At 58.1% G+C, this 23232-nt stretch overlaps 1 protein-coding gene across 1 annotated transcript; it reads right to left on the reverse strand.

Moving 5' to 3' along the window:
- Window positions 1-1976: 1976 nt before the first annotated feature.
- On the reverse strand, window positions 1977-18925 carry COL1A1 (collagen type I alpha 1 chain). Its single transcript, XM_087826190.1, has 51 exons — window positions 18829-18925; window positions 17138-17332; window positions 16962-16996; window positions 16825-16860; window positions 16641-16742; window positions 15844-15912; window positions 15543-15587; window positions 15345-15398; window positions 15124-15177; window positions 14534-14587; window positions 14366-14419; window positions 13990-14043; window positions 13858-13902; window positions 13687-13740; window positions 13527-13571; window positions 13316-13369; window positions 12976-13074; window positions 12846-12890; window positions 12650-12748; window positions 12491-12544; window positions 12216-12323; window positions 12084-12137; window positions 11711-11809; window positions 11463-11516; window positions 11284-11382; window positions 10638-10691; window positions 10427-10480; window positions 10261-10314; window positions 10100-10153; window positions 9640-9684; window positions 9455-9553; window positions 9075-9182; window positions 8566-8673; window positions 8305-8358; window positions 8058-8111; window positions 7714-7821; window positions 7572-7625; window positions 7403-7456; window positions 7107-7268; window positions 6914-7021; window positions 6650-6757; window positions 6502-6555; window positions 6288-6395; window positions 5810-5863; window positions 5587-5694; window positions 5211-5264; window positions 4783-4890; window positions 4411-4693; window positions 4107-4297; window positions 3583-3825; window positions 1977-3459 (listed from the first exon to the last, which is right to left on the reverse strand). Exons 1-51 carry the CDS (start codon window positions 18917-18919, stop codon window positions 3313-3315), a joined length of 4380 nt encoding a protein of 1459 aa, XP_087682316.1. The 5' UTR covers window positions 18920-18925; the 3' UTR covers window positions 1977-3312.
- Between the last annotated feature and the right edge of the window lie 4307 nt (window positions 18926-23232).

A 23232-nucleotide genomic window follows, 5' to 3' on the forward strand; every position in this document is an offset into this window, starting at 1 on the left:
GTCCGCTGCTCGTGGCCTGGTGAAAACAGCACAGCGTACAACGACAGCACTGTCCGGCATCAAGGCTAAGATGAATTTTGTAGACATGGAGGGCTCTGGAAAGTCAGAGGGGGCAAACTGAGCCTGGGTTGGGCATGAGAACGAGGGGACTTGAGACATTTGAGCATGGCCTGGGGGGAGGGGCGAGCAAAAGCAGAAATAAAGGAAGCCACTTCCAGAAGAGCAAGAGGCCTAAAGAAAGGCCTGGAAGTGGGAAGTGGGGTGCATATGCAGGAATTTTGACCACCCGTTTTGGCTGGTGTACAGGTGTGGGCAGGGAGGGGACAGGGAGAATGCCCAGGTACATAGAGGCCAGGTAGAGCCTTGGATACCAGGCTTGGGGTGATGCTTCTGGATCTCCCAGGAGGCAGGTGGGGAAGGGGTGAGACGGCCAAGGGTCCCAGGGGCCAGAAGTCCAGATAGATGGGGGCTGCCGAGGGAGGTGCCAGCAGGGTTTCCAATTGATCGGTCCTTCACTAGGTCACCAAGTAACTTGCATATGAATAAGCCTTCCTTTTCTTGCCAAGATTTCTCACCCTCTCTAGACTAATTCCCTTTTACACTGTCCTGATTGAGGCAGAAGTGCTAATGATGAATTATTCAAGGCCCTAATGAATCGCCATGACTACTTAATGACAGCAGGGGCCTGAGGATTGCAGAGGATGGCACTGCAGACTTTTTCATGTCTCTGGAGACCTGTGGGAGGAACATGGGCCTTTCCTGCCTTTGAGCTTTAGGCCTTAAGACCTTGGGTGGGAGGTGGGGTGTGGGAAGTGGGGACAACTGTCAACTTCTCCCTGTCTCCAGGTCTCTAGGCACCTGGTCTGCCCCATACTTCTGACTCTCTGGATCCTCTGTGTCCCCACTGACTGCACACTGCTGTCCCCCTTCCCTGAGAGTGGGGAGCTGACCAGTCACCTTCCCCCTGGGGGCCTCAGGGTCTCAGGCAGGCAGGGAGGGGGCCAACAGAGGGGAAGGGAAAAGGGGCGGGGGTGGGGAGAGGCAGTAGAAAGAGGCAAGGATTTTTAAAAGGAGAAGGAGAAGGCAGGGGCAGGAGCTGGGCAAAAAGACCTCTCCAGGCCACCCCACAGCCTGCCCCACACCCAGGGGGTCCCATGTTTCGAGGACTTAGAAGGCCAAGAGGGATCCAGTACATGCTCAACAGGGTCAGTCCTGTCACCTTCCAAGTGGCACCCTGTAAATGCCTTGACTGCATCTCCCGGGCCCCTGGGCAGACTCTTTCCTTCCTTCCTTACCCCGGAGCCCTGGATCTCGAGCAGGAGGCATCCTGCTCCAGGTCTCCTCACAGCCCTCAGCGCAGGCTCAGGGTCCTCCTTCTTGTCTCTACTGCTTGTTTCTCCTTTGGAGGAGCTCAGAGAGGGCAAGGAGGGAGGAGGCCCGATGACCCTCCTTGTTTGTCCAGGGAGAAGCCTTGCTGAGGGCTTCCAGGTGTCCTCACCCACCAGTCCCACCTCCCTCACCCAGGGCCTCCCAGGGCCCCACGGGCAGTGCCTTCCCAGGTCCCCCAACCCTGCAGAGTGCCCACAGCAGTGGGGAGGGCAGCAGAATTGATGGCTTTGATGGGAGAGTGGGCACGAGGTTTGGGCAGCCCAGGATCTGAAGGGAGATGTGTGCGTGTGCGTGTGCGTGTGTATGTGTTGCTGCACGCGTGGATTGCCTGCATGCACTGTAAGGGGGAAGAGGGCTTGGGAGAGACATGTATGGAAAATTGCATGAGAAAGGGAAGAAAGTGGTTTAAGGTGTAAGAAAGGCAAGAGGAAAGGAGAGGGACCATGGAGGGTGCTAGGTGGGGCAGCGGACGACCAAATGGCCAAGAAAAGGAAGGAGATCCTACCTCCCACCGCCCCAAGGCTCCCTCCCCAGGTCTCCCTTCTCCGGACTCCAAGGAAGGAAATTAGGAGGCCACTACAAATATGTTTGGGTCATTTCCACATGCTTTATTCCAGCAATTAAAATAATTAAAAACATCTCAAATTATTATACACATACAAAATAGGTACAGAGTCTCTTGCTTCCTCCCACCCCAGGGGGAAAACTGCTTTGTGCTTTGGGAAATTTGTGCTCTGAAACCCAGGAGAAAAGACGAAGGACAGACCAAGAGGGGTGAGGATGGGAGGCGGCGGAGGAGGAGGGGTTTCAGAGGAGAGAGGTCTGAGAGAGAGGCCTGAGCAGGCGAGGGTGGCGGGGAGAGAGGGCGAGGAGTGAGTGGCACACTCTCTCCCGTGTTAAATAGCACCTTAAGAAAATTCACATGAGTCCCCATCCACAAGAGAAAAAAAAACAAAGAATTCAGAAGACTTTGAACAAAAAGGAACATTTGCTGGCCTGGTGGTAGGGGTGGGGGCGTCTCGACTTCTATAGCACCAGTGATCCCCTCGCCACCCCCCCCATCACAGAGATGTAGCACCTTTGATATAAAATGGGAGCCCCTTCCATCCTGCCCCCATCCCGCCCCCACGCAGTTGCCCTGGTGACACATTTAGAGGTAGTCTTTCAGCAACACAGTTACACAAGGAACAGAGCAGTCTCTCCCGTCAGCCCTGTTGCACGGGGATCGACACGTTTCTGCTCTGTCGTGGCCCCTCCTGACTCTCCTCCAAACCAGGCGATGAAGGGCCAGTGGTCCCCCGGCATGCCCTCCTCAAAAACGAAGAGGGGTGTGTTGCCCGGGCCAGGGGACGCCTGATGGTAGAGCTTCTTTGGCAGTCTGAGAAGCCCAGGTCCCCCCAGGGTTTGGGGGTGCTGGGTGAGGGAAGCGGGCTGGGAGTGGAGGCCACTCGGGTGTTCTAGCATTGCCTTTGGTTGCTGGGCAGACAATGCATGGATTCCTGTGTCTTTTAGGGAGACTGAGACTTGGGGAGCAGTGGCGGGGAGGCCCCACGCAGGCATGGAGAAAGGAGCAGAAAGGGCAGCGTTGGGGTATCATAAGCCCAACGGGCAGAAAAGGACTTATCCCCACGTGGGTCTTCAAGCAAGTGGACCAAGCTTCCTTTTTTAAAAAGTTATTTATTTATTCTGTTTTTGGTTTTGGTAGGGTTGAATGCGTTTTTGGTTTTTGGTCATGTTCAGTTGGTCAGAGATAAAAACTAAGTTTGAGAGATGAATGCAAAGGGAAAAAAATTTTTCCAAAGTCCATGTGAAATTGTTTCCCATTTTTGGCTTTTGAGGGGTTCAGTTTGGGTCGTTTGTCTGTTTCCAGGGTCAGGGGCGATTGGGTTGGGTGGGAGAGAGCCAGGTTGGGGTGGAGGGAGTTTACAGGAAGCAGACAGGGCCAATGTCGATGCCGAATTCCTGGTCTGGGGCGCCAATGTCCAAGGGGGCCACATCGATGATGGGCAGACGGGAGGTCTTGGTGGTTTTGTACTCGATCACTGTCTTGCCCCAGGCTCCAGTGTGACTCTGGGGTGAAGGGGAGACAATGGGAGAGGAGTGTCACCAGGTGGGAAAGGTGAGATGAGGACAACTATGGCCTGCCTGCAAAGTCAAAGCCCGGAGAGGGGGCCCCGCGGGGGTGGGACTCACCGTGCAGCCGTCGTAGGTGACAGTGTAGGTGAAGCGACTGTTGCCCTCGGACCGGAGCTCGATCTCGTTGGAGCCCTGGAGGAGCAGGGACTTCTTGAGGTTGCCTGTCTGCTGGTCCATGTAGGCCACGCTGTTCTTGCAGTGGTAGGTGATGTTCTGGGAGGCCTCGGTGGACATCAGGCGCAGGAAGGTCAGCTGGATGGCCACATCGGCAGGGTCGGAGCCCTGGCCACCATACTCGAACTGCAGGGGACAGGGAGAGCAGAGAGTGAGTGACTGTCCTGGAGCCTCTAGTCCTGGCCTCCCCGCTGGGCTCCTCGGAGAGCATTGTGACCGCCCGTGTGCAGGAGTGGCTGCGCTTGCCCATGGGCACTCTATGTCTGAGCCAGTGTCGCTGGCCCCAGCCCCTGCTTCCCAGCCCGGCTCTGTCTGTCATACTCAGCAGAGGTCTAGAGCTCCTAGGACCTTTCCCCACTCCCCTTCTGAGCCCTCTTGTGAGTGGCTCCGGGGTCCAGCTCACGCACCTGGGACCCGCCGGTCATGCTCTCGCCGAACCAGACGTGCTTCTTCTCCTTGGGGTTCTTGCTGACGTACCAGTTCTTCTGGGCCACGCTGGGCTGAGTGGGGTACACGCACGTCTCACCAGTCTCCATGTTGCAGAAGACCTTGATGGCGTCCAGGTTGCAGCCTTGGTTGGGGTCGATCCAGTATTCTCCTGCGATGGGGCAGGACGAGGTGGTCAGGGGAGGCCTGGGAGGTGGGGCGCGCGGGGCTAAGCCCTGTCCTGGCAGGAGGAGGCGGACGGGCACAGGGCGCGCGTGTCCTCACCGCTCTTCCAGTCAGAGTGGCACATCTTGAGGTCGCGGCAGGTGCGGGCGGGGTTCTTGCGGCTGCCTTCAGGGCTCCGGATGTTCTCGATCTGCTGGCTCAGGCTCTTGAGGGTGGTGTCCACCTCGAGGTCACGGTCACGGACCACGTTGGCGTCATCGGCCCGGTAGTAGCGGCCGCCGTCGTGAGCCTTCTCTTGAGGTGGCTGGGGCAGGAAGCTGAAGTCGAAACCGCCGCTGGGAGGACCGGGGGGACCAGGAGGGCCGGGAGGGCCGGGGGGACCCTGCAAGGAAAGGAAGGACAGTGAGGATCACCAAGGCTTGAGCATCTCGGGGCTGGAGCCACGAGCAGGCAGAGCGAGGAGGTACGTACAACAGGACCAGCATCACCAGTGCGACCACGAGGGCCAGGGGGGCCGATGGGACCTGCGAGACCGTTGAGTCCGTCTTTGCCAGCAGCGCCGGGAGAGCCGGGGGGACCCTGCAGAGGGGAAGATGGTTACAGAGTCTGCCAGAAAGCACAGGACCACCGACTCTGGTGGAGAAGCCCCCCCTCAACCCCCCCACCCCTCTCCCCCAGTGCTCATGGCTGCTCACTCCCACACCCGGGCCAGGAAAACTTGGTGGGACGAATGGAGGGTGCCAAGCGCTGGAGGAGATTGTCTAAGACTCTTCTTCCCTTCCCCCAACCCCTGTCCCGGACCCTTCTCCCGAGAGGGGAGAAACATCTGCGTCCTAGGCAACGGGCCCTGAAGTAAGCCTGGGCTTGGGACCCAAGAGGAGGTAGAAGGTGTGACTTACACGGGGACCAGCAGGACCGGAAGCTCCAGAAGGACCTTGTTCCCCAGGAGAGCCCTGAAGGACAGATGCAGAGGCAATTTCAGCCCAGTGTGGGTCAAATGCAGCCAGCAACCGGCCCCCCCTCCATTATTCAGGGTGTCTCTAGGCTGAGACTCCTCCCACAATGCTCTTTCACCCCTCGCCCTCTCAGAAGCTCCTTGGAAATGCCCATAAATCTTCAGATCCCAGTCATCACCAGGGACGAGTGAGAATGATTACCCAGAGGGGGAGACTGAGTCAGTGTCCCCCCACCCCCCACCCCTGCCATCACACGACAAAGCATCGGGACATGATAAGAGAAGACTCAATGGCAGCAGGGGGTGGGGGAAGTACTTACGGGAGGGCCAGGGGGACCCTGGAGACCGGAGAAACCACGGTGACCCTTTATGCCTCTGTCGCCCTGTTCGCCTGTCTCACCCTTGTCACCACGGGGGCCTTGGGGTCCCTAGAAGAGCAGAGGAGACAGGATGTCAGGAGGAAGGTCCATTGGCACCGAGTGGGGTGCTGTCCACATCTGGACGAGGGTTCTGAGGACACGAGGGCCAGAGTAGGGCACTTACAGCGGGGCCACGGGCACCAGCAGGGCCAATGGGACCAGCAGGACCTGCGGGACCCTGGGGAGAGCAGAGAGAGCGTTAGATTCTGGCCAGGGAGGCCACAGCCAAGGGCTGCCCCAGCATTACCTGCAGGATGAAACCTCCCCTCGGCTAGATCCCTCTTTCCTTACATCCTTCCCCACTATGCCCATCTCTCCTAAGCTCCAGATGAAGCTTCATGGAAATTCAGACTTCATGTGAGCTGGGGCAGTAACCTGGGGACAACCCCATTCCCTGGGGGAGATGGGGTACTGTTGGGAGAGGGGTCTCGAGGCTGAGCTGTGGCTCAGTGTTTTCAGGGGGGCCAAGGGTTTGGCTACCTTGAAGACCTCCTGTCCTCCCCCCACCTGGTTGAAGTCAGGTGTCCACCTGCAGGCCCCTAGGCATGCCAGGATAGTCCCCGCCCTGACCACAAGCAGCAAGCGGGAGCCCAGCTACTTACAGTCTCACCACGGTCACCACTCTTGCCAGCAGGGCCAACTGGGCCAGGGGCACCAGGAGCACCAGGAGCACCAGGGGGTCCAGCAGGGCCTGTCTCACCACGGTCACCCTGGGAGGGGAGAGGAGGAAAGTCCAGGTCAACCCCACATGAAGGGGCCAGGTAGGGCCCAGGGAGCAGCAGACGCTGCTGTGACCTCAGGGTGCAGCCGTCTTACCTTGGGGCCAGGAGAACCATCTCGTCCAGGGGAGCCTTCAGCACCAGGAGATCCCTGCAGAGAGAGGGAGAGGGGTCAGCATCATCCAGGGGGAGGGAGGCTCAGGTGAAGGCCAAAAGGGCCATGTTGAGGGCTGGTGACTGCTTACCTCACGTCCAGACTCGCCAGGGGGTCCAGCCAATCCAGGGGGGCCCATGGGACCAGGGGGGCCACGTTCACCACTTGCTCCAGAAGGACCTTGTTTGCCAGGTTCACCCTGAGGTAGAAGAAAGAGAGTCAGGACAGAGATGGGGTGCGGAGGTCCTGAGAGTCCCCTGGTCATCTAGCATATCAGTCTTCATTGGCTCCACCCCCCCATCCTGCATCCTTTAAGTCCTGTGACAGTTCCTCTCAGGGTCCAGGAGGCACTCACAGAGGGGCCAGGAAGACCAGGGAAGCCTCTTTCTCCTCGCTGACCGGGCAGGCCGACCACACCACGTTGTCCAGTAATACCCTGAGGTCCAGGAGTGCCGGGAGAGCCCTGGGGGAGACAGATGGTGGTGAAGGGCCTGGCACTGGCCAGGAACCAAGGCCCCGCCCTGGACCCCTCCGGAGTTCACACTTACAGCAGGTCCATCAGAACCAGGGGATCCTTTCTCGCCAGCAGGGCCAGGAGGACCAGGGGGACCAACTTCACCAGGACGTCCAGCGGGGCCAGTCTCACCACGGGGGCCTTTGCCGCCTTCTTTGCCAGCAGGGCCAGGAGGGCCAGGGGGTCCAGCGTTTCCCTGGATGAGGAGAGGGACTGTCAGATTCCAGTGGATTCTGGAGCGCCACTGAGGCCTCAGTCAAGCCCATTACACTCCTGGCCCCCACCCCCCACCGCCCCTAGAGCAATGGAGTCTCCACCACAGATACTCACAGAGGGGCCGGGGGGACCAACTCGGCCAGCAGCACCAGGGAAACCAGTAGCACCCTACAGAAGGGGACAATGAGTAGTCAGGAAAATAGCGCCCTCCCCTGACCCAGCTGCCCCACCTCCAAATCAGAGCTGGGGGTCTCTCCGCAGAGACACAGAGGGAGATACTCACAGGGGGACCAGCGCTGCCACGAGCACCTTTGGGTCCAGGAGCACCAACATTACCCTGTAGGAGAGCATAGAGGCGTCAAGGCTGGGCCAGTCCTGGATCCAGGCCTGTTGGCAGCTCGGGGCCCAGCAAGTGAGATACTCACAATGGGGCCAGGGGGGCCAGCGGGGCCAGCAGGGCCAGGGGGACCAGCATCGCCTTTAGCACCAGCATCTCCGGGTTCGCCTTTAGCACCAGGTTGGCCATCAGCACCCTGGAGGAGGAGGGAGTGTGGTGAGCAGAGGAGATGGATACACCAGTGCAATAGTCAGGCTGCTCCACAGGCTGGGCTGTGACAGCAACTCCAGGCAGGAGGATGCTTGAATGGGAGACAGTCCCCTCCCCCTCCCCCTTCCCTCTCTGGTTGATGCTTCTGTCTGTCTTCATCCAGTCACCCAAGGTCCCCAGTCCTGGTTGGTGATAAAAAATGAAGGGAGTCTTGATACTCACAGGGGGGCCAGCGAAGCCAGCAGGGCCGGGGGGACCAGGCTCACCACGGTCTCCCTGGAAGAAAAGGAGGCGAAGTGGAGAGATGCCCTGGCGTGGCAGAGGGACAAGCCAGAAGGAGGGGCCCCAGGAGCATTCTCCAGGGACCAGAGATGATAGCAAAGGTGGAGGAGGGATAGAAAGGGGTGGGGGCGGTGTAGGGGGAGAGAAGGGCCAGGGATGGGGCATTAATCGGGTCTTCTGTACTCACGGGGGCGCCACGAGCTCCAGTGGGACCAGCAGGGCCGCTAGGACCAGTTTCACCCTGAGAGGGAGGGACAAGAGGCTCAGGGTCAGCGCCCACCTTAAATACTTCTGGCAGATGATCCCAGGAGAGCCTCCCCTCCCTCCCGCCTCCCCCTCCGTCGGGTTGTCAGCTCAGAATGGCAGGACCTGCCTTTGCCGCAGAGCCACGCCCAGGCTTGGGGGGAAAACTGCACTAGTGAAGGAGGGAGGGAGGCAGCTACCTCACCTTGTCACCAGGGGCGCCAGCAGGGCCAGGAGGACCAATGGGGCCAGTCAGACCTCGGACACCATCTTTGCCAGGAGCACCATCAGCACCTTTGGGACCAGCATCACCCTAAAGACATAGGAAAGCCTGAGACTTCGAGTGTGGGGCAAGGAGGTAACCTATCGCTTCTTGCTGGGGTCTGGGACCCTCCCCAGCTCTGCCAGACCCCCTCCCGTGCAGAGGACTCAAGACTTCTCGGAGGAAAAGGTGCCTGCTGGAGGAAGTTAAGAGCCCTGCCCTGTGTATAGGGATGCGTAGGGAGTACCCCATCCAGGAGGAAGCCCCACCTCTCGTTGTCAAGGTAACTCATGGCGAGAGAAGGGCCTGGACCACATGTAGAGGATTCATCAGCAAAAAGGCCAGAGGGGAAGTGGGGGGATTCAGGAGAGGAGGGAAAGGCCACAGGGAGGGGAGAGAGGCTGAGGGATGAGAGTACACAAAGAATGGGAGCCACACAGGGTTGAACTTACTCTGTCACCCTTAGGGCCTGGGAGACCGGCTGCACCGCGTTCACCAGGCATTCCCTGAAGGCCAGGGGCACCCTGGCTCCCAGGAGCTCCAGGGGCACCAGCATCACCCTATGTGACAACAAAGAGGACTGGAGTGAGGCCTGGGGTCCCAGGACTAGGCCATAGCCTTGAGCCCCTCTTAATATCTCCCAGGCTTGGTTCCGAGGCTAAAGACAGGCACCAGCTCAGAGGAGAAGCTTCTGGCCCAGCCCTTCAGGCTGCACCTGGGCCCCACCCTAGCCCTGTCTCCCCACCCGTTCCTCACATGTTGGTGGCTGTGGTCACAGCCAGGTGTCCCCTGCCGCAGGAGGGGTGAGACCTGGTCCCTGTGCTGTCCTTACCTTAGCACCATCATTGCCAGGGGCACCGTTGGACCCGCGGGGACCAGCAGGACCGGGGGGACCTTGCACACCACGCTCGCCAGGGAAACCTCTTTCACCCTAGGAGGAAAGGACTCGTGATGGTGGCTCCAGAGACAGGGTGGAGCACGGGGCATCTGGATGGGAGCAGCAGAGGCTCTACTTACTCTTGCTCCAGAGGGGCCGGGGGCACCAAGGTCTCCAGGAACACCCTGAAGGGGAAAGAGGGAGGGACAGACAGTGAGCAAAGGCCACCCGGGCCCTCAGCACTAGAAAGCAGCCCTGCCCTCCTACTGTGGGGGTGGCCCAGGATCTGGGATTAGAGACCAGCACCTTTGCAGCACTGAACTAGGATCATCCCTCTCCTCTCTCCTCCTCAAGATGACACCCCCCCCCCAACTGTGGGTGGAGGGAAAGACACAGAACATCCCAGCATCTCTAAAAAGAAGTCATCCAGACAAGCAACCAAGCAGCTCCTTCCAGATCATATCATGCCTCCCTCTGTGGAGCTCCCTTCATAACGGGAAGTCCTTCCTGGTGCCTAACCACGATCCCTCTAGCTGATGGTGTCTGATCAGCTAGGAGGCTGGCCTCTCCCTCTGCACTCCAGGCACTCCTGCCTCTTACCTGTTCACCGGGTTTGCCTGCTTCACCTGGAGGACCAGCGGGGCCGGGGAGACCCTGGAGGTGGGGAAAGGGGGAGGCAAGAGAAAGGGATTAGAACCCAGAAGAGAACAAAGGGGAACACCCAACCCTCTCCCAACCCCCTGCCAGCTGTGAGGCCTCACCTGGAATCCGGGGGAGCCAGCAGGGCCTTGTTCACCTCTCTCACCAGCAGGGCCCTGTCAGGAGAGAATGCTGTGGTCTTGGGAAGGCCAGGAGAGGAGGGGCAGAGGTGTCTCCCCTTTCCTGCTCCACTGTGCCCCCCCAGGCCTCCCAGACAGGGACACTTACAGCAGGGCCAGGGGGTCCCTGAGCTCCAGCTTCTCCATCTTTGCCAGCAGGACCCTGTGGGGAGAGAGCAAAGAAGAACTCAGGGTGGTGAGGTGGCTGGAGGACGGGGGGGCAGGCAGGGGGCCTGGGACTGGGGGTCCTGGCACCCTAGTGGCAGGCCCTGAGTCTCCTGTGGCCCTCCTGCAGTGAGCAGGTGGTGTAAGATACTCACCACAGCACCGGGGGGTCCAGGAACACCTCGCTCTCCGGCTTTCCCAGGTTCTCCCTGGGGGGAAAGAGTCAGGGTTGAGGGGGCTGAAGTGGGAAACCAGGGCCTCCTGGGCCCCTCCTATTTACTTGGGGTGGAATTTTTAAAGGGACTTTCTTATCTACCAGCTCTGGCCCTGGGGCAATGCCTTTGCTGACTGTCTACTGCTGACCCCTTAGCCTCTCCCCCAGGCACGTGCCCCTTCAGGCTCGTCTCTCCACCCTCTCCCTCCCTTCTCCCCATCATGTGCCTGTGAGAACCTGAGCTGCAAAGGACTTTCATCTCCTCTGATATTTCCTTTTAAACCTCAAAGAACCCCCAAGATTTGGGGGTGACTATTATATAAAGGGCCCCCCCATCTCCGTGTGTGTGTGTGTGTGTGTGTGTGTGTGAGGGATGCCAACAATACTTATTTCCAGGGATAGAGCAGTGGTAGTGGTACCAGGAGAGGTCTCTCATTTTATGAATAAGGAGACTGAGGTCCAGAGAGGGGCAGTGAGTGGCCTGAGGCCACACAGCAAGACAGCAGCAAAGCTGGGTCCAGAAACCAAGACTTTGGCCTCCCAGTGTGTCTGTCCCTGACTCAGTGATGCTCCTCACTGATACTCACAGCAGCACCTTTAGGTCCAGGGAATCCCATCACACCAGCCTGACCACGGGCACCAGGGGGGCCTGGAGGTCCGGGGCGACCATCTTGACCAGCGGGACCCTGAGGATGGAAGTCACAAAAGCAGAGATGAGAACAAAGGGTGGGTGGGAGAAGAGTAGAAGGGGGGGAGCAATACTTACAGGGGGGCCAGTTTTGCCATCAGGACCAGGGCTGCCAGGGCTGCCAGTCAGACCCTAAGAGGGAACAGAGAGGTGTGAGTGGGCTGGGGAGGAAGGGGAATAAGGGAGGGGGCTGAGAAGAATGGAGGCTGGGGTGGATGGCACTCCAGCAGGCAGGTCCTTTGTCCTGCTCCAGAGTACCTCATCCCAGACCCCACATAGGACAGGCAGGGTCCTGGGCCAAGCAGGGCAGGGGGTTGGGGTCTCACTTTGGCACCAGGCAGACCAGCTTCACCGGGGCGACCAGCTTCACCAGGAGAGCCTTTGGGGCCAGCAGGGCCAGGGGAACCACGTTCACCAGCGGGACCCTGGTTTGGGGGAGTCAAGGGAACAATTAGGGTCTCAAGTCCAGGCCTCTACCAAGGGCCAGCATCTTCTTCCTCCCAGGGAGGTGGGGGGCTTTGAGGGGCATTGTTGGAGGTGGGAAGGTTAAGGTGGGGCCAGTGAACAGAGAGAGGTCTGTAGTCACAGCATGGAACACTAAGGACAGGGCCATGGGGCAGGTGGGGCCTGCCTACATCTGAAAGGGGAGAGTAAAGGGCCAGGAGCAGCAGTCTGCCTCCAGCCATGAAGAGAGGTTACCTTGGGACCAGCAACACCATCTGCGCCAGGGAAACCACGGCTACCAGGTCCACCCTGCAGGAGGAGAGGAGGTCAGTGAGCTCAGACATGGGGCACCAAGCTGGCACTGGAGACAGCGAAGGGGGCACTTACACGCTCGCCAGGGGGTCCAGGAAGACCAGCAGGTCCAGGTTCACCTCGGGCTCCTCGCTTTCCTTCCTCCCCAGCAGGGCCAGGGGGTCCTTGAATACCAGTGGGGCCCTGGAGACAGCAGAGAGGAGGGGACAGCCTGTAGTGAGGGGCCCTCCTGGTGCCAGCTCCCACGCTGGCTTGAGGCAGGGCCTCCAGCACGAGGGGTTCTCATTCCTCCCCAGATCCCTCACGGGGCCCCCAGGCACACACTCTGAGCTGCATGCACGTGGACTTACAGGCTCTCCCTTGGCGCCAGTGTCTCCTTTGTTGCCAGGAGCACCAGGTTCACCCTGTGTGGGGGGAGAAAAGGGTGAGCAGAGAGCTGGGCACAGTCGCCACATGAGGACCACACTAGAGCCAGAACAGAATGGGGCAGAAGTAAGAATGGTACTTACGCTGTTACCCTTGGGACCAGGGGCACCACTGGGGCCCTGGGGTCCAGAGGGGCCTCGGGCACCAGGGAAGCCAGGAGCACCAGCAATACCAGGAGCGCCCTGTAGGGGGCAGAACAAGTTGAGCCTACCAGTGAAGGGCACAGGGCAGGTGGGAGGTGGGTATCAGGGGCAGCTCTGAAACCTGCAGGACACTTACGTTGGCACCTTTAGCACCAGGCTGTCCATCAGCACCAGGGTTTCCCTGTGGCACAGAAAGAGTTAGGTGAGCAACAGGCAAGGACTCTGAGTTGGGGAGGGGCACAGGGCACCGAGGAGGCAATACTTACAGCAGGGCCAGCAGCACCAGCGGGACCAGGGGGGCCGGGCTCACCACGCACACCCTGGGGACCTTCAGAGCCTCGGGCTCCTTGGGGACCAGCTTCTCCCTGGATGGGAAGGAAAGAGGTCAGGAGCCACCCTAGGAGCCCAACCTCCCTTTGGAAGGTGGAGGGTGAAGGGTAGGGACAGGAGACCAAGAATCAGGACTCCAAGATCAGAGAAAGGGACCCTGGGACAAAGGTGTTGGGGATGGACTTCTCTCTTGCCACTCTGGGTCCCCTTGGTTTGCGGAGCAAGGAGACACCTTGGCCCATGGGAGCTATGCTCAGAGGAGGGCAGGGGTCTCACCTTAGCACCAACAGCACCAGGGAAGCCAGGAGGACCAGCGGGACCAGTGGGACCCTGTGAATGAAAAGGAGATGTTAGCAAGAAGGAAAGTGGCAGCTGCAAGTCACACTCTGGGACAGAAGAGGCCTTGGGGTTCAGACCAACATGGCCCATCCCCAGTGCTATCCCAATAGCTAACTCCCAGGCACTGAGGTCTAGAGGCCATACTTACAGGGGGTCCAGCAGCACCAGTAGCACCATCATTTCCACGAGCACCCTGAGGGAGAGAGGGGGAGCCTCGGTTATGTCCACTGAGCATTGGCCGGTCCTTGAAGCTCCTAGGGGACTCCTTCCAGAGCCCATGGATCCCCCAAGGGGCCAGTAGTACTTACAGCAGGGCCAGGGGCTCCGGGGCGACCTCTCTCACCAGGCAGACCACGAGGGCCCTGGCAACAAAACCAAGAAAAACCAAGTGAGATGAGAGGCACACCCCTTTCCCTAAAGCCCCCATCTTGCCCCTACACCCTGCTCCCTCTCTTCCTTCTAGAACTAGACACACTCACCATCTGACCAGGAGCTCCATTTTCACCAGGGCTACCAGGTTCACCCTATAGAGCAGAGAACAGAATTAGGCCTTTGTTCATGGTGGGACTGGGCTGGAGGTGGAGATCCACGACATTGAGGCAGCCTCTTACCTTGGGACCAGCAGGACCAGCATCTCCCTTGGCACCATCCAAACCACTGAAACCCTAAGATAGAAAGGAGAGCCAAGGTAAGACTTGTGGAGGAAGCAGACCACCTTGACACCCACCCAGACCTAAGAAGGAGCCTCAGGAGGTCACCACGTTCATTCTCTGACTCTGAGCTAGACTAAATCCCACCTGGCCCAAGATCTCATCAATCCCTTTATCGGGATTTCTTTTCCAATGGATGGAAGTTCTTTTGGATGTCTACTCTCTATCCCTTGGGACTTCTGTAGCTGCCACCCACCATGACACACACCAGGGTCCTTTGGGGAAGGGGCTAGAATGGTGGGATGATGAGAACTTAGAGGACTCAAAGGAGACTCACTCTGTGTCCCTTCATTCCAGGGAGACCAGCAGTTCCGGGCAATCCCCGCGCACCCTGGAAGAAAAAGAAAAGAAAGGCAGGGCCATTAGAAGACATCATTCTGGACACAGCTCCCAAATGAAGCCCAAACACAGCAACATGGGGGGCCGGCCACACTATCTTGCTCACCTGAGGTCCAGGAGGCCCACGCTCACCAGGACGACCAGGCTTTCCAGCTTCACCCTGCAAGGGAAAGAAAAGACCTTCATGCCCAAGCCCATGGGCTGGAAACCTGTGGATGATCCGAATCTTCTTGGGGTTGTTGAAGGTCAGGCTTAGGGGTGCAGAACCTCATCTTTGAATTTAGAGTGCAATTTAAATCTACCATAAAACCTTGTTTGGTGGATTTTAATTCCCTCCAGAGGAATTTCTGTTTATTTCTGTCACCAGCAGTTTCATCTCATCATATGGAAGGCAAATCTGAGGTGCCCAGAGCAACTAAGCTTAAAAAACTCATTTGCCTTGAGGGGCGGGGGTGGGAATTGCCTGAAGGTGGCTGGGGGTGAGGGGGGGAATAGTCGCTCCTGTTGGAGAGAATGGAGAAACATCCCACAAAGGGTGAAGATCATTGTTTAAGGTCAGTCCCGTGCATCAGGGAGAAATTTCCCTCTTTTCTCTGGGTATTACCCCCAAAGGTGGGGCACTGGCTGGAGTATTATAGGCCTTAGCTTATAGAGGCAGTAAGGATCAGATGGTATCTTCTCACGGGGGTTACTTACATCATCTCCGTTCTTGCCAGGGGGGCCAGGGGGACCACGGGGACCCATGGGACCCTAGAGGAGATAGGAGAGAGGAGGTTAGAATTACAAGGGTAAGGAAAAAATGAGGGGAGATTGGGATTGAAAGGAGGAGGTAAGGAAGATTCCAGATGGGAATGGAGAATCCATGTATTTCCAGATGGAGTGTGTATTTGTACACAGTATAAGTTGGGGGCACTTACCGAAGCTCCAGGCTCGCCAGGCTCACCAGGGGGGCCTTGGAAACCTTGGGGACCCTGGAGGACAAGGAAAGAGGGGTCGGGTTAAAAGGACAGATCCCTGCCAACTTTTTCCCATCTCACCAAGAAATCCCTCATCCCAATCCTCCCTCCAGAAGCCCAAAGCTCAAGGTGGTGTATGAAGATATCCTGGATACTTACGGGTGAGCCAGGGGGGCCAGGGAGACCACGAGGACCAGAAGGACCCTACAGAAGAAAAAGAAAAGGGAGCCATAATGACACCTCTGCGGGAAAATGCAACATGGCTGTGGTCTTGCTGTCTCTCATTGGTTCCTGTTGGCACGACCCAGTTGTCTTGCATTCTTGCTGGACTCTGAGATCCCAAGGGGCATCTTGACACCTCCTAGGTTATCTCTGTCACCCTCATATGCGGCCACCGGCCCATCTTGTTTGGGTCCCCATCACTCTTCTTCTATCATCTCTACTCCCCCTGGTGGCTCACCATGGGGCCAGGCACGGAAACTCCAGCTGACTTCTCGTCATAGCCATAAGACAATTGGGGAGCAAAGTTCTAGAAAAAAACACAAGAGAGAGTGCATGAGAAAGTGGGGTCAGGACAGTGAGACGAAAGGCAGAAGACAGCACCAATAATGGGACAAACGGACATGATGTGCCTCCCGATGGGATGCACTGAGTGGGACACCACCACATGTAAGAGAGTCCTGCCAAAAAGGCATCACCAGAATCAGGCCATGAAGACACACTGCCAAACTGAAAAAGAGGGACAGTTTACAAAACAACCAGCCTCTTTAAAAAAAAATCTGTGTCATAAAAGACAAAGTCTGAGGAATGTTCCAGATGAAAGGAAAACTAAACATGACAATTAAACACAATTCATGATCCTGACTTGGATCTTGGATCTGGATGGGGGCGGGGGGTGGTGATGTAGGGGGGGATGCGATAAAGGACGTTATAAGCACACAGGTGAAATTTGAATCTGGACTGTATATTAGACATAGTACTCTCATTGTTAAATGTCCAAAATGTAAACATTGTGCAATGGTCATGTCAGAGAATGTTCTTTTTCTCGGGAAATACCCACTAAAGAATTTAGGAGCAAAGGGACATAATACCAGCAACTTATCTCAAACAAATGATTCAGAAAGAAAAATGACCATAATTATACGTATACATAGGCAGACTGAAAAAACATAAAGAACGCCACCTGCCCCTCCCCCACCCCCACCCCCACCCCCACATACGGGGTGGGGAGGGAGGAGAGGAGCGCTCTCCACTTACTCCTCCGAGGCCAGGGGGTCCGGGAGGTCCGGGGGGCCCGGGGGGGCCGGGGAGTCCAGGCTGCCCAGGGATGCCGTCGCGGCCGGGGGGGCCTGCGGGTCCCTGCGGGGAGAGGGCGGCGGTGAGCGCGCGCCGGGAGCCACGCCCACCCTCAGCCCTGCACAGCCCCACGCGCCTCGCTTACCCTCGGGCCTCGGGGGCCGGTGTCTCCTTTGGGTCCCTTTGGGGTTGGGAGAGAAGAAACAAAAAAAGCCGGGTTAGAGGAGGGAGGACCACGGGGAGTCATGGGAGGGGTGGCAAAAGTCGAGGGCAGAGCTTTACCTCGACTCCTGCGGTTTCTAGATCCGTTGGCGACACTAGGGGGGAAGAGACGCGTGTTACAGGCGGGGTTTGCTCTGGGCACCGGCCGCAGGGGCGTCCCAGGCCTGGGCCGAGGGAGCGGCCCGGGCCCCCCCAGCCCCAGCCCCAGCCCCAGGCCCAGCCCCCAGGCCCCGTACCCTCGCCGTCGGGGCAGACCGGGCAGCACTCGCCCGGGGGCGCTACGGCGCCGGGGCAGTTCTTGGTGTCCTCGCAGATCACGTCATCACACAACACGTTGCCATTGTCGCAGACGCAGATCTGACAGACCTCGGGTTTCCATACTTCTCGGTCGTGGTACCTGATGCCGTTCTGTACGCAGGTGACTGGTGGGACTGGGGCACGAAGGGGAAAAGCGGGGCCGTCAGCGGCGCCCGAGTCCGCATCGCAGCGCTCCGGGGACCCCGACCCTACCCGCCCGCCCCTTCTGACTTGGAGACATATTTAGACTTTCCATTTCCCGCCTCCTCCTCCCCCACCTCCTTTCCCCAAATCCTTAAAAGCTCATAAGCTCATCTGCTCCTCATCAGAGCCAGTGACAGCGCCGAGGCGCCTGGCCAGAGCGGCTATAACTCTTTCCAGTTCTCAGGAATTTAAACAAAGCTTTAGGCGGGGATTGTTTCCAACTCCAACCTCAGTCCATTGGTGCTTAGGCCAAGTGAAATAAAAAGCCATTGGGTTGGGGGGCGGTGTGTGGGGGGAGGAGAGAGAACAGGAGGGGCCCCCATCCAGAGGGCAGGCTTGTGGGGAGTGGTCTGGGTGGCGACAGGAGGAGGGGGTGGGAGGAGAGATGGGAGGCCCAGCCCTCATCCGCCCCACTCCCCAGGCAGGTGGGACGGCGTGGGCGGGGCTACGAGGATGGGGAGGGGCTGGTTTGCTTGGGGTCCCGCCCAAAGACTTGAAATATACCCCCAAAGTTGGATACGCCCTAACCTCCAGCGCCCAGACGTCTCAAAAACCCTCTCTGGGACAACCCTCGTTTCCTAAAGCAGGCCAGTGCCTCTGGGTCACTCCCAGCCAAAGAACCAACCAGTGGGCAAATAGTCAAGTAGTTAACCAGGCCACCGCCGGAGCGCCTACCCAGACGGCCGCTAGGTGGCGGGCAACCCTAAGCAATTTCCCTGGATGGGACATTTTTAGAGAGAGGGGCCACTCCACTTCCAGCTTTATTTTCTAGGTCTAGAGGTGGGGTTCACACTCGGCAATAACCCCCGTCTTCCCGCTCGAGCTCCTGCGCGGGGAAGCCCTGGACAGGGAGGAGCGGTTCTCAATATTGATCAGCAGAGGGCGCAAGGACCCCCGCCCTGCCCAGTCCTCTCCAAAGTTTCTCAGGCTCCAGCCCGCCCACTCTCCGCGCCCCCTCCCCCTCAGCCCAGCACCCCCGCGGCCCCAGCAACACTGTCTAGCCTGCAGAGAGGGCAAACAATCTTTCCTTATGAATCATCCCACAGCCTTCCTGATCGTTTTTACATCTTGGGCTCCAAATTCCCAGGTCGGCGCCCCCATCCCATCTTCGACGTACTTTCGCCCGCCCGGCCCTCAGACCCCCTTTTTCCAGGTTGTACCCCACCGTGCGCGCTCAGGACTCCCTCCTGCACTAACTCAAGTTGCGCTCCAGCCTCCACTCTCGCTTCTGGGGGGGTCCATCTCCACCCAGCCACCCAGGGTGCACTCCCTTCTCTCCCAGGGTGCCAAAGAAGCGCCCCCATCATCCCCCTTCCACCCCCGGGTCTCCGGAGCATCCCGAGTCTCCGTTTAAGTCGCGGACTCCAGAGACCGGGCGCAGGGTGCGACCCAAGTAGCCCTGGACTCTCCAAAGTTTGGGACTTACTGTCTTCTTCTTGGCCCTCCTCTTGGCCGTGCGTCAGGAGGGCGGTGGCCGCTAAGAGGAGCAGGAGCCGGAGGTCCACAAAGCTGAACATGTCTAGACCCTAGACATGTAGACTCTTTGCGGCTGGGGTGGGGGTTAGCGTCCGCTCATGCGTGGCCTCACAGTCCGCGTGCCTCCTGCTCCGACCCCGAGGAGAAACTCCCGTCTGCTCCGACCAGCGGCCCGGGCCCCTTTTATACCATCCCGATGGAGAGTGGGGAGGAACCCGGCCCCTAGGAGAGGGGGAGCCGGCCGCCCGTCCCCCAGCCAATCACAGCTGCCTGGCCCGGCCCCCAATTTGGGAGTTGGAACCGAGAGGAGGAGGAGGGAAGAGAAGGGAAGGGAGTCCACCGCACATCTCCCCCTTCGCAGCTCTGCCTCCCCAGCCCCCCAGCCCAGCCTGGGCCAGAGATGCTGCTGCTGGGGTGCGTCTGGGTCCTCAATATAGTGTGGGCTAAAGAGTGGGCAGGGGCACCCCTTCCACTTTCTTCCTGGGATTCCCCAATCTGGAAGAACTGGAATTGGAGAACAGGGTGGGGAGCCTTCCAAAGGTGGAAAGATTGGGGGTGATTGAGGGAGGGTCCTCCTGGCCATGCCTCGTTCACCCTCCTGACAGCCTTGGCAAGAGCTAAAGGATGGATATGAAGAGGCCAGCTGGGGACCCTCTCAAACAGGAGAACCAGAGAACTAAAAAGATGTGCCTGTTTAGGGGTGTCTTCTGGTGTGGCCTGAGTATGAAGCTTAGGAATATTTGGGGAACGAATTAGAGATGCCTTTAAAGCCATTGAGAATCAGATAGTTGGAGGGATGCTGGCAAGAGGGTTTTTGAGGATGACAATTCTTCTACCATGCCTGAAGCTCCAAGGCTCAAACGCTCTCTCCCAGCCCCTAGGCTTGAGAGAGATGGGGTGGGAGGCTGAGGCTGAGGCACTGGGCGAGAAACTGGACTTCAGGGTCTCTCCAGAAGGAAGCTTCGGTGTTGAGTGATGGGGCAACACGGTTTTGGTGGGGAGTTGCTAGGATCTTTCCACCCCAGGGACAGTGAGTTTACATGGGAAAGTCTGTGACAACTGGTGACTTAGAAAAGGGTCTTGGGTTAGGGTCTGCGGTGGCTGCGGCCAGGATGCAGCACAGAGAAACAGGAGAGCGCTCAGGTGGGGGGCGCTTCAGCAGAGAGAGGGTGCTCCTTCTGGGAGCTGCATGAAGTCCTGTCTCTGGTTGTACCTGGACTCAGGATTGGGGGCATATGGGAAAATTTGGATGTCTGGGGGAGACTTGAATTTGGGGGTTTCGGATGAAATTGCAGGAGAGGGTGAATGACCTTATTTTAGAGGATGTTTCCCATGCCCAACCTCTTTCCCGAGAACCTAGGCCATTGCTCTCTGCCTCTGGCACCAAGAGAGAGTCATCTGTACCCTGATAGGATTTGGGAGCCCCAAGAACAACAGGCTATATTTGGGGAAGATGTCTCTTAGAAGACAGCGTCCTTTCTTTTCCATGTACCAACCTCCCAACAGTGCTCTATCCCAACCCCAGCCTATCCAGGTCCTGGTCCTGCCAAAAATCTGTGGGCCCAAGAGAAGGCAATGGGGGTCCCTTTGCAGTGTCCATCAACTCCAGTCCTTCCCGCACAGCCCCCTCCCCCATCACTCCAGAGCTGCAAACGTGGAAGTGGGGAGTCCCTCCTCCCCCAGACCATCCAAGATTCCATTGCTTCCCCCCTCCCCTCTCCACGCCCTCCCCCAGCTGGTTTTTGTGCAACGAAGGCAAAGGGAAAAAAAAGACCAAGGGAAGAGAAGGGGAGGGAGCCACGTAGGCCGTGGGCAGCCAGGATGAGCGGTGCGGGTGGGGCTGTGGAGGGGACTGCAGGGGCTATAATTAAAGGGAAAATATACAGTTTCCAGAGAGGCAGGCTGGAGACAGCAAAGGAGGGCTGGGCCTTCATCAATTATCCCCACCATGTGGCACCAACTTGTGGCCCAGGATCTGCCCCCGCCTAGTGCCAGCGACTGCAGGGCAGGACCAGGGGACTGAGATGCTGAGATGGCACTTCCTTTAACCTCCAGGATGGGCCATTGACAAGGGGTGCCCCCAACTGAGGATGAGGGTCTCATTCCTCAGAGGTCAGCCATTTAGACTAGTTGTCTGGGGCAGGGTGTCACAGGCTTGGAGTGATGGCTGGTGTTACCTGGCCACCTCCCTGCTTGCTGAGTTTTCATAGCCAGAAGGACTCCTGCTTACAGCCCCCTCCCCAAGTGCTCCCTGTCCAGGCCATCTCTCCCCACCCCACCTCCCTCCTACTCCTCTTTAAGAAAAGATTAAGCCTCAGTGATGTGGGCTGGAAGTTACTACATCATGGGCCTGGGGTTCTGAAGTGTTCAGGGATCCCTGGGGGTGGGGGTGGGCTTTGTGGGTGTAGTATGTGACAGCCACTGCCCCATGTCCAGTGTCAGACTTCCATCCCAGGGGCTCCAGGCAGAGGGTTTCTGAGCATCCTTTACACGTGGCACAGAGCTGAGGCCCAGGGCCTTCTCTGCCACTTTTTGACTTAAAACGCTTGGCGGGTGCCCAACCCGAAGATGTGTCTTTAATTTCTGCAGCATGACAGTGAGAGGAAGAATGTGCTTGGGGTCTCCTCCCAGCCTGGCTGGGCCTCCTTGGCCAGGACTGAGGGCTTGAGACTGGGGGGAGGGAAGAGGGAGGGAACTGGGGCTGGAGAGGGGAGGAGACGCCACCTCATCTTTAGGAAACTCTGAAACTCTGGCTTCTTGTGGAATGTAAGACTTTGTTCGGCATTTGGAGTGGGGGGAGCAAAAGCCAAAGTCTCCTTCCCCCACCTCCAAGAAATGGTAAAGTCATCAGCACTTGGGGAAAAAATTCCTCAAGAAGAAAACCAGAGAGGAAAGTGCTGAGCGCTGAGTTCACTCCTTCGCCAATTTTCCCCAAGTGCCCTCCCTCCATGAAGTGGGGGGCAGGTCTGTGCTCCCCACTCTCCTTCCTTCAGGGGCCCCTCAAGCCCCAGGCCTGGACGCCCTGGTGTGGGGCACCTGGTGGGCAGGTGGGCCAGCCTTTTCCAGCTGCTCTGGTTCCCCAGTTCTGTTGCTCTCCCTCCCCAATTTGACCCTCCAGAAGACTCCTCTCACCCCCCCTGGCCCCAGACTGGTGGCGGAGAAAGGGCCACAGGAGAGGGCGGGGTTGAGGAGAGAGAAGGGGAGGGTCTAAGAGTGAGCTGCGGGGAAGACCACAGTGTTCCAGCGCTTCCTCATCTCCTGCTCAGGTCCTCAGCCTTTCTTTTCTTCTTCTTTTTTTAAAATATATATCTTTATTGATTTCAGAGAGAGGAAGGGAGAGGGAGAGAGAGATAGAAACATCAATGATGAGAGTCATTGATCGGCTGCCTCCTGCACACCCTGACAGGGGATCAAGCCCGCAACCCAAGCTTGTGCCGCAACCAGGAATCAAACTGTGGTCTTCTGGATCCTAGGTCAAGGCTCAACCGCTGAGCCATGCCCAACAGGGCCCCAGCACCTTTCCTGTTGAGAGGCCTGGGGTGCAGCCCGGGGAAGACCAGATACATGGGCTCCTCTCTTCCTCCCCTCCTCAGCATTGCACCACCCAGGGCGCTTGGTCCTTAGCTAAGTTCCTTAGCTTCTAGGCACGTCTCAACTTTTCTAGGCCTCAGCTCAACCCAAGGCCTTTGGCTTTCTGAAATTTCCCTCTGATTCTCATTCTTTCCAGGCTTAGAGGGAAGGTGATGGATTAAGTTTGTCTGTGTTGAGTCCCTATGAGGCATCCAGTCAGAAACAAGGAGAAAACACTTGGGTGTCTGGGTCTGGAGTTCAGAGGAGACAAATGTGGGACCCCCAGCACCATGGTGGATGGCACTGTCTCCAGAGAAAGCATGGAGGGGAGACAAAGGGCTGGGAAGGAGCCCAGAGGACCCTTTGGGTTTTAGGGTTGGGAAGGGGAGGAGGAGCCCGAACAGGAGATGGGACAAGAATGAAAGAAGTGGGATGGCAAGGAGGAGAGGGGTGGTGGGTATCATGTAAGGAGAGGGAAGATTGTTCTAGAAGGAGGGACAGTTATACAGAGAGAACTTGTATAAGGAGGAAAATATTCATTGGATTTAGCAACATGGCAGCTAAAGGTGAACTGTTTTGGTGGAGTGATGGGTGAGGAAGCCAGACTGGAGTGGGCTGAGGAGTGGGTGGGAGACCTGGGAATGGGGTCGGAGTGCAGACGACTCAGGGGAGCTTAGCTGAGAGGGGGAGGAAAGTGGGTGTCTGATTCTCCCTCCCTCCCTCCCTCCCTCCCTCCCTCCCTCCCTCCCTCCCTCCCTCCCTCCCTCCCTCCCTCCCCTTCTTT

Source organism: Miniopterus natalensis, chromosome 17, assembly GCF_054644295.1.
Source record: "Miniopterus natalensis isolate mMinNat1 chromosome 17, mMinNat1.hap1, whole genome shotgun sequence".
Classification (NCBI taxonomy): Eukaryota; Metazoa; Chordata; class Mammalia; order Chiroptera; family Miniopteridae; genus Miniopterus; species Miniopterus natalensis.